The sequence below is a fragment of the Lycium barbarum genome, chromosome 4 (assembly GCF_019175385.1).
Source record: "Lycium barbarum isolate Lr01 chromosome 4, ASM1917538v2, whole genome shotgun sequence".
NCBI lineage: Eukaryota > Viridiplantae > Streptophyta > Magnoliopsida > Solanales > Solanaceae > Lycium > Lycium barbarum.
Window position 1 is genome coordinate 544,967 of NC_083340.1, and position 13,204 is coordinate 558,170.

A 13,204-nucleotide genomic window follows, 5' to 3' on the forward strand; every position below is an offset into this window, starting at 1 on the left:
TTCTTTCTCTTTCCTTCTAACAAATGGAGCATGCAAAGCGATTTTGAAGTAAATTTTCACTTCATGAGGGGACCAAGTAAAGATGCTGATACATCAATTGTAGATTAAGTAGTTTCATGAACACATGCAGGCCGTCTTTTTTCGTAGATCCTAGATCTCTTTCACTTTAGTGGAGATACAAGAACAAATTGGTAGGAGTACAATATTTGATTATTTTGACAAAGATCTTTATCAAGATCAAATGATGGGATATGAATGAGTTCTCTCCATCTTTAATTAAAGATTTCGATTTCCAGCTCTTTTATACAAAGAAATGTTCCTCTTTAGTGAGCCCTACACGATGTAAATCGAGTTTCATGTACCGCCTTGATTAACATACCAAAAGAAAAGAAAATAAAACAGAGAAATGAAAGGAAGAAAGATGAGATGACAAGAAAAAGAGAGGGAAAATGAGGATTTAAGAAAAATAAAAAAGCACAGCCGTTTAATCATATATCTATAAAAGCAGGACAAAGGCCCGCTGATGTGGCAGTCTCATCAGGAATTCTATTTTCTCATAATTTTGCTCTTTTTTCCTTTATTAATTTATTTTACTACATTTAATTATTCTTGTATCTTTCTCTGAACAGTTGCAATGCCAACTCCAAAAGTCACCTCTTTGCAACTTCTTTTCTCGCACCTTTCCAAAGTTAATCTTTACATAATCACCAAATTTATTCCCCTCATCTCCTCTATGTTCCTTCTTTAGCGTGATTTTTTTTTTTTTTTTGGGTAGGATTAGTATGAATATTCAGCCAGTGCTTTAAAAATATCCAGAGTCAGCCTCTGTTTTCTCTTCTTTCTCAAGTGATAATTGGCTTCAAGTATGAGTATTCTTCCTCATTGTTGATGGATTTAGAGTTTTTGATTTATGCTTAATTGAAAAAGATGAAAGGTATAATATCAATTCTTATTATTCATTTCTGTATTATTATCTTTTCTATTTTCATTGATTTTAATTGGAAATATTGCGCTTTTGAATTGTGCTTGAAGCCATTCATTTTGCTTTACTTGTGAGAAATTGAAATATCTTTTTTTTTTGTTTTGTTTTTTTAGAAATTGAAATATCAATTATGCTTACTGTGTTACTTTTTGATCTTTTCTCTCTCTCTTTTTTCCCGGGTTTGATTGATTTTTTTTTTTTTTTTTTTTTTTTTTTTTTTTTTACAGGTTGAGTGATTGTGTAGTTGCATTATTTGAATTCTTTTATTTTCTATGGGTATTGTTAAGTAGTATTTTAATTGACATTTCCCACTTTTATACAATGAGGGATAAATAGTTAATTTTACTATGATCTTATTAGGTTATCGGTTCAGCAATTAATAAAAATTTACAAATCAGAAACCCAACCGATAGTCCAATCGTTAACTCAATAACTAGATACTGCTAAATCAATAGCAATTTTTTTATTCGGTTTATTTAAATTAGATTTTTTTTTTTAAATTCAGTTTATTGGTTAAATCGGATTTTGCACACCCCTACTTCTCCCTTTCTTCCTTGATTTTCAAATAGTGGGTGAAATTTGTCTCTACAAAATATCGAGTAAGGCGTGGTTTAGGAATATTTTTCCTTTTTAAAGAATTCTGGTTAATTTCCTTGTGTCTTGTGCAGGGTTCGGATCTACTTGGGTGGCAGGGTGTTCACCCGAACACCCTGCCACCCAAGTAGATCCGAACACCCTCGACCAAAAATTATAGTGTATATATAAGGTAAATTTTCTGTGTTTATGTACATATATTAACTTTTGAACACCCTAAACAAATGCAAAAGGTTAGCTCTATTGGTCCAGGGTATTCAAAATTGTCTCTAGCGTCCTAGGCTCGATCCTCGTTGACAACAATATTTTTAATATTTAGCTTTTATTATTTTTTTCGACCCTCCTGAGTGAAAATCCTGAATCTGCCATTGGTCTTGTGGAGAAATTTTTATGTTCCTTTTTGTTATTAAAAAAAATCGGCGGAGAGTGTTATATGAAGAATCTAAAGCATGTTTATCATTCATTTTCTGACCTATCTTACTCTTGGGGTTTTCTTCCCTTTTTTTGTTATTAAAAGTAGGCGAAAAGTGGTATGTGAAGACTCAAACGTATGTTTAATTATTGTATGCATTTTCCAACCTCCTATGTCTTATTATTATTATGGGTTTTCGCTATTTGTATATTTATCTAACAATATTTTTGTTGCATCAGTATTATGTAATTTTTAAAATAACTTGTGATTGTAAAATAAAAGTAAGAGAGGTGATTATTGGCGAAAATTTGTGGGAGCAAAGATGTCTAGTATATACATGAAGGGTGGGTAAATGGTAAGAGAAATTATTTAAAGGTAAAAATGTTAATTTTTTTTTATTTTGCGAAAGATTAACGGCAGGGAAAGAAGAATACATTCAATTATTTTTAGAAGGGATAATAAATAGCTGGAGGGAAAGAAGAATAAATTCAATTGTTTTAGAAGGAATAGCAAATAGCGGGAGGAAAGCAGAATAAACTCAAGTATTTTTGAAGGGATAATAAATCCTAACTATTTTGAGTGAAATAACAACTAAAGGTCTAAAAACAAGGCAAAGAAAATGAAGAAACGAATAAGAAAATAAAAGGGAAAGGAAAAGAAGAATTGTCTTTTCTTGCATATTTTTTCTTGAATTTTATTATTTTCCCTTTTTATTAAGTGAAATATGTGTTTGGACTCACTAAATCTCTTCCAAGCACTTTTGATCATAGATAATACTAGAAGTATAAATGGTGATATGCTGATATTGTATGATGAAAAATTGAGTTTTATTCAAATTTTTGGAATATGCCATGCAAAAAAGTATATAGGCAACAAATTTGATTTGTTCTCAGTATCGTACTTGACATAAACTAATTCATAATGCATTGGACTTTTCAATACATAACCGTGCTAAGCGCGATCAATTCACTAGTAATGAATAAAAGGAAGAAAAGCCATTAAATAATAAATAAAAGGAAAAAAATGAATAAACGGAAGAAAAGTTATTTATAGAAAAAATTTCAATTCTAACCACTTCACATTTAAAATAATAAAACAAAATACAAAGTCTCACTATATACCTTGTTTGTTTTAATAGTTAGTGTATTTCATTTTTCTACATTTGATTACAACGAAGAATTTTTTTTGTCAGATTTGAAAAATAAAAATAAGAATAAAAATGAACATGAGGAGAATTATGTCGAATTAAATAGCATTCTCGTGATAAAGCATACACTAATTATGGTTAATTAACTAAGACAACCCGGCCCCGGCCATGTGGATTTCTTCTTTCATTAAGTGAAACGCCAAGTGGGATAAGCACATTATATTTGGAAGCGACAAAATACATATGGTTAATGTGTCATATTTCTTTTGGTGGCATGCAATAGAGGAAAAATTTAAGGTCGTTAACATTTCTGTTACCAATGGGATAAAGGTTAAACTCTAAGGTAAAAAGTTAATATGCCATTGTTTCAGTTTGTCATCACGATGACTATCTGTTATTTTATTCTGAGTTATACATAGCTATTTTTATTTGGCTTCATATTTTGTATCGAGTTCGGAATGCCTTGTGAATTACTTGATGTTCCTTTTTATGTATCTACACCTATCGATGATTTTATTATGGTGGATCAAGACTATCGATCTTATATGGATTCTACTCGATCTTTTCTTTTGGTCGGAACACGAAATAGAGAATACTTTTAAGGTCTATATTTTATTTATTAGTTACATCAAGTTGAATATGTGGGATGAAGAAATTATAATTCAGCTCCGATCAACATCAGCATTTGTAAGTTTACTATTTCGTGCAACCACATTTTGACTGTAACAGACTGCCATATCAACTGTAGGTTGTTACCCCTTCTACATTGACAGCAGCTTTACAAATCTAAATATTTTAATACCATGCTTAAGATAATTAAAATGCTAATTACGACAATCAAACGCTAAAAGTCATGTAATAAGTGGATGATTTTCTTTCATTCGGTGAATCAAAATAAAGAAAGATCATGTGAATAACATGAAGAAATCAAAAGTGACGCCACATTACTATTGGAAGAGACAAGAGGCAGCGATTGTGTCGTTAATTTCTTTAGCATGAAAAACGTGGATAAAGCCGAGAGATGGATCCATAATTTGAAGTTTAGGAATTATGACAGCGATAAAAAGAAAAAAATCAGATCCCTGATTTGAAGATATTGCTCTTGGTAAAATGAAAATACTACAATAATCTTAAGTTAATGTACAATAATAAATAAATCGGATCCACAATTTGAAGATATTGCTCTTGGTAAAAATGAAAATACTAAATTGGAAATTAAAACTATTTAGCTAGACAAAAGTGCTAAAATTGGAAACAATATAATGAATTAATGCAATGAGTTTTCATTCATTCTCTCTTCGATTTTCTCTCTTGTTTTGTCATTCCATAACAAAAAGTCCAACAACTTTGATTGAAAGTTTGGGATCTCGACCAGATCTCTCAAACAAATTAATGTTAAATTGACTAATAAAAAGAAAGAAAGGGAAAAAAAAGTTGTATACCAGTTTTAGAAGGAAGTTAAAGAGACGTCCCTAACTAAAAATTTCTTTTCATGAATAGTAGTTTATTTTCTTGGAGATTCCTTATTTCTAGAATATATCATACATTCATTCTATATGTGAGCTATTAAAATGTAAGCCGTTGAAGATTTATTACTAAAAGTGAGGGATAACTGAATTTAAAAAGAGAAGAAGACAATATTATTCCACAAGCCAATGCCACGCCCCTATTCTTAATATGCTGTTCAAGAGTTAAGACTAATGATACATCCAAGGATGTAAAATTGAACTTCATACATCGTGTACAATTTTTTTGATGCTCCACGAAACCAGCAGTGATGATTTGTACTGTCAATCCGACTTATTTTGGACTATGGTGTAATTATTGTTTCTCGTTATCCTATATATGTTTGTGTAGACACACATCATTAATATATTTTTTTACGCTTTGCATCAAAGAACACGAGTAAATGAGCTCACATATATTCACGATCGCTCTACTTGTGGGGAAAAAGAATAGAAAATTTTAAAGAAAATGGGATAAGTTCTACTGAATTAGCTGGAGGATTACAATAGGATGAGTGTTTCCTTATCATTGGCTAAGTCACCTACTTTCTAGAAGGACATACTTCCAAATCAGAAGGAAAGAAAGGAATTATGGAACACGTTATCCATGTTGCTTGGAACAAGAAAAAAAGACAAAACAAATGAGATATTAGTACAAAGAAGATTAACCTGAGCCACATAAAAAGCACCTTAGCAACTTAACATGTTCACATTTAATTTCCAGCTTCTAAAAGGCCATTTTCTCTTGCATTTTGGATAATGCCTTCTCGAGTTGGCTCCATTTTTGTTCCAACGATCCGTTATAGCCGATCGACATTCGCACTAATCCCGGTGAAATCCCAGCCAACTCCTTCTCTTCGTTGTTTAGTTCACTGCTCGTGCTAGAGCCTGAGCACGACATGAGTGTCTCGTAATAGCCCAAACTCACAGCCATGAACCCGAATTGGGTAAAGTTTTGCAAGGCATTCATCAAACGATTAGCGCGTTCCTCGGTTACCATGTCCACACAGAGAATTCCCCCATAACCATAGTCTTTATTTGCCATGGACTTGAGAAGGGCGTGATCTGGATGGGCTTCAAGTCCTGGGTAGATCACTTTGAGCCCAAGTTTGGTCATCCTTGTAGCATATTTCAAAGCCCGTTTGCAGTGTTCCTTCATTCTCAGGCCCAAGTGGGGAAGTCTTTCTGCAAGTTCAAAGGCCACTTTTGGGTTCATAGTTGGACCCAATAGCATAAGAGACCCTTGATGAAGATCCATCATGGAGTTCACAAGACTTGCTGGCCCACAAACAGCACCTGTGTAATGTTTACCATATTAAAAATTATTCTTAAGACCTTATCTTACCGGTTCTTTAATCAATTTACTTAAATCCTACAAAAAAGTGCTATTTATTAAAAGTGGACATGCAAAAAGAAGTCCATTTGAGCAATAAAGAATACTACCAGATCTGTTTGGTAAAAGTTTATCCTCATGCTGATCAGGTTATTATATTAAGAGAGACTTAACATGCAAGATTATAGGGACAACATAACACCAAAGAATCTGGAATAAGCAAAAAGATTGTTTGGTCCCACCTTTCTTTATTGTGTCTTTGAGTTCAATGTATATAGAAGATCTAGACAATGTTTCAGGATACAAATAAAATAATTTGAAGATAGAGGAAAGGAATATAATAAAATATTTTTAATTTCACATTATGCAACTTAAGTATTAGGTTTAGGTCACATCAAAGGCTCTATTCTTACTTATTTTTCTTTCTCCTTATTCATCCAAAGAAAATGTTTTTTAATGTAATTTGAAGATGAACCTTTGATAAGAATCTGAATCCAGTCATAATATATATATTTTTTAAAAGGGAAAAGGGTCAAAAATACCCTTCTACTTTGGAAAAAGGGCTAAAAATATCCTCTGAATTTATTTTGGGTCAAAAATACCCCTCTACTTTGGAAAAGGGGCTAAAAATATCCTCTGAACTTATTTTGGGTCAAAAATACCCCCAATATGTAGGTTTGAAGTTTGAGGGAATTGGGGGAATAAGGGGATCTTATGGGTTATTATTTAGTTGTGTCAGGTTTAAATGATGAAGCGGGTTTAAAAAAAAATTGGATTATTTTGGGGGATAATTTCCGTCAAGACAGGGGTAGATTTGAAAATTTTAAGGATGAGAGGGGTATTTTTAACCCAAAATAAATTCGGAGGATATTTTTAGCCTCCAAAGTAAATGGGTATTTTTGACCCTTTTCCCTTTTTAAAATGCATAGTAGAACGTACTATCAGATCAACCGAATCAAAGGTGGTCTATTATATTATCTTGCTCTATAGATAAGGAATATTATTTCTCTGTGGAATAGAGCTAAAATATAACAAGACAAAGTTTGCTATTTGCAGAAGCCACGTGCTTATAATTTAAAGTAACCAAGCCAAAAAGATGACAAGTACTGATACTGATAAGTAGGAGCGGATTTACGTGAACTCATTAACTTTTATCTATATTTTGTATGTATATTTGAAAACCTAATAAATATATATGTATAAAGGACGGCGAATTTGGTTATTATTGTAATATTAAATTTGAAATTAATAAAATTTAAATTTTGCATCTATCTTTTCTGATAAGGGCTTTGAGCAATAAATAATTTGGAATACATGTGATCTCCTTCAACTTCAAGTAGGTACATGTCAGTTATATCACATGTGCGTGCACAACTTTTACGAACTATTCCAGACTAATTTGACATCGTTAACTTCCTAAGTTATTTTTCCACCACAGATATATATAAGGTTTGCCAAAAAGGAAATAAAGAGAAGAAAAAAAATTAAGCTAGCAATTCCAATTTAAAAAACACGTAATTAAATCTTATCTCTAAAGTCGCTTTAAGGGTACAAACATCCAATAGTGTAAAAGCAACAACAAACACGTGATGAAACATTTCCCTAAATCTTTCCAATCTCTCAATATTGTCAAAGAAGTTTATCAATAAAATTTGTCTTTATTTACGAGTCGATGAGCAATAGCGGACTCTATCAACTATCCATAATCATGACTAGTTACATTCTCATGTCAATAATTTCATTTTTGTTTTCAAAATGTGCAGATTCAACATGTGCGTAAAAAGAATATTATAAGAAAGAGAAAATTTTAGAATTACCTTAAATCTTAGTAATTAATACTGACTATCTTCTTTGAAAGATTAAGAAAAGTAAATAAATTTTATAAAGAAACTTAGGGCTAATTATTTTTTCTAAATTCTTATTTTCTATTGAGAAGCTGGCACCCAAGCTCGCGAACTAGAGTTATCAATGCCACTGTTACTAGAATGAGTTGCCTATGAGGAATTTTACTCTGTGAGTCAAGCCATGGTACTATATTATGTATTCTCATAAAAAGTTCGGTGAAGAAACGAACTTTACAACTACAATTGGAAAAAATGGTTTTACCAATAATTAACTTTAGATTATCAACTGTCCTTTTCCTATTTTTTTCTGCGGGCCAAGTCTTTACAAAATCGCCTAATACACTTTCATTCTTACTCTGTCCAAAAACAAAAAAATGAACTGACTTATATGTAAACATAATTTAACGTTAAATTTATTATTTTACTTAATGAAATGATTTAAAAGCACACCGATGTTTATCGTTTATTTTTTACCATAAGTATCATTAAAAGTCTTTTTCTCTTTCTTAATTTCACGTCTAGTTAAGCATAAAGGCGGGATGAGCTTAGAATTTGAAGTTGATGAATTTAAAACTTGTGATTTAATCCAGTTCGTTTTAGTTATTGAGTTTGTGAGTAAATATATATTTACTAATATTGTATATATTTTTTTCTAAAGTCCAAGGAAAAGCTACAATTTCGTCTGAACCCTCGTACTCTCTCTGTCCCAATTAGTCCCAATTTATTTAACACACTTTTTTTAGTTAGTCTCAAAAAAAATAACATATTTTTTTAGTTGATAATAATTTAATTTTGAACTTTACTTTTTTTACCCTTAACGAGATAATTGATAAACACACAAATATTTTTAATTTGTTTTAGATTACAAAATTTTAAAAATTTCTTTTATTTTTCAAATTTAATGTCCAGTCAATACATCATATAAATTGGGAGGGAGAGAGTACTAAATATTGTAGTTCTGGCCCGACTTACACATCCCATAAATTGAGCGGAAGAGGGTATTAATGACTTCAATCTAAGGAAAGGCACACGTGTGATGTCACAGCAAAACTAAGGACGACAAAAAAACTAGTTAGGCAGAAGAAAATCAAACCTGCAATGATGTCAGCTCCACCGCTAATATACTTTGTAATACTATGAACAACAACATCAGCACCTAACTTCGCAGGTGACAGCACCATCGGAGCAAAAGTATTGTCCACCACCACCGTTACACCTTTATCATGCGCTATCCTACTCAGCTCCGGTATGTTAGCAACCGTCAACGTAGGATTCGATACTGACTCAAAATACAGCACGTTTGTTTTTCCTTCAACTATTGCTTCCTTCACCATTTCTAAATCCTTTATGTCCACAAACGACGTCGTTATGTTACATGCCCTCGGTAAGAAATGCGTAAGCAAGGCGTGGGTCCCACCGTAGAGAGTACGAGAAGCCACCACGTGTCCACCTGCAAATTACACGTTTTTAACCCCAAAAGCTCGGCCATGTTATTATAATTCTAACACTACAATAGTAACATATGTACATTTGAAAAATATTAAGTAGGAATTTCAACAATAAAAGATACTTTATAATTACTTTTACAAAAATATTAAATTTAAATAGAGGAAAAATATTTGAAAATTTAAGTTGTGTGAGTGAAAAGACAATCACTTGAAGAACTCATCTTGAAAAGATTTCAACACGTTTTATTAAATTATTTTTTTAAAAGGGCCCGGGGGATATAGTTATGGGCAAACAGCTCCCCTAAAGAGAATTGGTGAAGCCACCAATCCACGTGTCTAGCTACCTGAACTACACAACTGTAGCATCACTGACGATATCGCCGACATGCCGGAAGCCGTACAGTAAGCAGCTTCAGTACCCTCAAGCGCCGCCATAAGTCGTCCTAGGTTTAACACCGTCGGATTAAAATGTCGGCTGTAAATAAAGAAATCACGGTCAGGACCAAGTTCACCGGTAAACATACGACGCATCGTCTCAGGTTCCATAACAGTGAACGTAGCGGATGCTTCGATGGACATGTTAACGCCGCCATGTTCGCCGAACACGTGGCGAGCATTAGCTAACGATGCAGCTGGATCATCCCATGTTAGTGATGATGATTTTGTTTGTTTTTTGGTTACGAAGAAATTATCATCCTGATGGTCATACTGATCATCGGAACCTAATCTCTTCTTGTTTTGGCTCAATGTATCTGCCATATCTAAGTCGAGAGCAAAATGATAGTACAACTTTTTTTTGATAAGTAGATTTGGGAAATTTTGTGTGTGGTTTGAGCAAATCTAAGGGGAGAGAGCAGTCTTTATATAATGGTGAAGGTGACAAGATAACTAAATCATTCAAATGAAGGGGCTAAATTAGAATTAAATTATGTTCGACTATTTTTTTCTATTCTTTTCACTTGTGTGTTTTTACTAGTTGGTATCACTCTCTCCGTCTCAAATTATTTATCGTGATTACTAAAAATAATTATCTCAAATTATTCGTCGTTTTAAGATTTCAATGGATAATTTTTTTTCCATTTTATCCTTAGTAGAATTTTGTCATTACAGGAGATGACACGTAGCCCTTTTAATAGAGATAAATTATAACTTAGATATAAATAAGGGTAAAATTAATCAAATAGCCCTTTTAATTAATATTTTTTAAAGAGCGTGAAAAAAGAAGCGATAAATAATTTGAGACGGAGAAAATATAATTCTTTAATTACTTTGTGACGTAACTAGCAGGTTTGAATGGAGTAAGATCACTAATAAAGGAAATGCCACTTACAATTGTGTAATGTACAATTTCACGTTGACCAAACAAAGAATATTTCCATTACTCTTCGTTCTAAAATGGGGTATGTGTTATTTTTCGATCTCGAGATGAAAAGCTAAATCAGACTAGATTTATTTAATATTTTAAAATTAAAATTTAAATATTAAAATATTTATAAAAAAATATTTCTTTCGTCTCAATTTATGTGATATTTTTCGCTTTTCGAGAGTCAATTTTAATTAAAATTTGAAGCTAATTGGATTAGATTAACTCAATATTTTAAGATTAAAATTTATATATTTGAAAACTATATGAAAAATATTATTAATTGCAATTTTTCTCAAATCAATTTGAAAAGATACAACTTAAAATGTTGATCAAAGTTCGTACAGTTTAAATCTCGAAAAGTAAAAAGTATCATATAAATTAAAAAAAGTGAGTACTATAAGTTACAATCTTAAAATATTTATCAAATTTCATATTGTTTGAATCACGAGAAAGTAATACATATTTTAGGAGAAAGAGGGGTATATTGTCTATGTATTGATTGGTTATAACATAAACATCCAAACTTGAAGGAACATTACGACAAATGTTATAGTCCTTCGTTCCAATTTATGTGACGCAATTTTTTTTTTAAAAAAATTTGTTTCAAAAAGAATGTTACTTTTCGTTATTTAACAATAATTTAACTTTATGAGATTGCTTTACAACCACATAATTATCTAAGGCTTATTTTAGACCATAAGTTTCAAAAATCTTTTTTTTTTTTTAAATTTCGTGCCAAATCAAATGGTTCCACATAAATTGAGACGGAAGAAGTACTAGCAAAATTGAATTGGTAGAAGGAATTTTTACTTACTGTCGCTACCTATAAGCTTTATTTATGAATAATAACTACATTTTAATTTAATTACTTTTCATAGCTATAATGAATTTTCTATCTACCCGTCTACCGTCAGATCCAAATCTGAAATCACGAAGTTGCCACAAATGGCAGTGTGTGCTTTAGTTTTTATTTCTCTTAAAATACCAACTGGATTGCTGATTGTCTTTCTAGTTGTTGTTAGATCTGGTATAAATGTTTGTCTCAATGCAAATTTCTATGTCATTCTCATCTATTTATGGGCTTAATTTCATTTGGTGATGTCAAAGATCTTCAGTGAAACGTCGTATGTATAATGAAACGAGATCTAATGTGTATGAATACATTGTATTTCAATTTTTTTTGATTAAATATAATGTATTTTTAAAAGGATTTGAATCTATTCTTCATTTATTTGAGAGCAAATACATTCAAATACAGCTGAATAAAAGAATTTCTACGTGTAATTACATTCAAAATGATTATTCTTCATTAATTAAAAGGATTTCTGAGTGTAAATACATTCAACTTCGCGACGCCCGTGGCGTGACCTTGCTGATCGGAGCTCGAATACATTCAAATACAACCAAAATAAAATGATATATCAATATATAAATACACTAAAATACACAGCTCTGTCGTGTATTTAAATGCACCGGAATATAAATCTTTTTGAATATTCATGTATTCAGAGAAATTAAGGTTGCATGTATTCAAATACGTAAAATACACGTGACACCAAATAAAGTTGGATACAATTGAACAATGTGTTCAAATACACGCAAATTGCCTAAATGTAGCTACGAACAGTAAATAAGTAAAAGGTAGCTATTATAAATTCGTTAAGAGCTCTTAAAATGTAGTTATTTGTGCAAGTTGCCCCATGTAGAACAAATCTACCCGTCCTTCCAACCATGTTGGATAAAGTACGTACTTGGGATATAATACTGGAAGTATTACATTCCAAATTTTCACATGTGACTATATTTAGGATTCTGGTATAGGAAGCTTAAGCCGTCCAAAAAAAGATTTTGTTACTAATTTAACGTTATTTTGAAGCTCAACAATGACATTATTTTGGAGTGAGATCATTAAAGGAGATGTCACTTACAATCATGTAATGTAAAATTTTACATTGACGAACCAAAAAATCCTTATATCGTCGGGTTAATGTATTAAGGTGGCGATGATATGTTCAACATCTGATTATTGAGAAACACAATTCGGCGTATATTATAGTAGTATAATTTTACGTTGATAAAATAAATAATCTTTATATCGCCAAATCAATGTATTAAATGGGTGATAACATGGTCAACATCCTATTATTTAGGAATACTACTAGACATTTATTATTGTAGTGAAATTTTACATGGACAAAACAAAGAATCTTTATATGGCCAAGATCGGGACACTGTATTAGATTGATGATAACATGGTCAACATCCTATTATGAAGGAACACTACTCGACATTTATGGAAATATATTAATAGTAAAATTTGACTTTATTGTTTACCCCGAAATTAGGTGACAATTGAATTTATACGTGAGGTATAGGATATGTGGATAAATTTTAATCTACTTTTGCTTGATATGAAGTAAACCCGTCAACCGATTCGGTTAAACTGGTAACCGGACCGGTAGAACCGGTTAACCGATTCCGGGTAACCGCTTAATTATTACCGGTTCGGTTCTGATTTTTTTGAAACCGGAATCGGTAAAACCGGAACCGGTAAAACCGGAATCGAACCGATT

The 13,204-nt window shown here is 31.6% G+C and overlaps 1 protein-coding gene across 1 annotated transcript; it reads right to left on the bottom strand.

Annotated features, from left to right (window-relative positions):
• Positions 1–5,098: 5,098 nt before the first annotated feature.
• Positions 5,099–10,111, bottom strand: LOC132634714 (methionine gamma-lyase-like). Its single transcript, XM_060350737.1, has 3 exons — positions 9,610–10,111; positions 8,911–9,267; positions 5,099–5,936 (listed from the first exon to the last, which is right to left on the bottom strand). The coding sequence occupies exons 1-3, from the start codon at positions 10,022–10,024 to the stop codon at positions 5,368–5,370; spliced, it is 1,341 nt and encodes a 446-aa protein (XP_060206720.1). The 5' UTR covers positions 10,025–10,111; the 3' UTR covers positions 5,099–5,367.
• Positions 10,112–13,204: the final 3,093 nt, after the last annotated feature.

Bases quoted from the DNA above. Each gene is read 5' to 3' on its own strand.
- LOC132634714 (XM_060350737.1), bottom strand. From the start codon at position 10,024: ATGGCAGATACATTGAGCCAAAACAAGAAGAGATTAGGTTCCGATGAT. The intron at 9,268-9,609 runs GTAGCTAGACAC...TGTAATTTGCAG, and splicing joins GCTACAGTTGTGTAGTTCAG to GTGGACACGTGGTGGCTTCT. The intron at 5,937-8,910 runs GTTTGATTTTCT...AACATTACACAG, and splicing joins TGGAGCTGACATCATTGCAG to GTGCTGTTTGTGGGCCAGCA.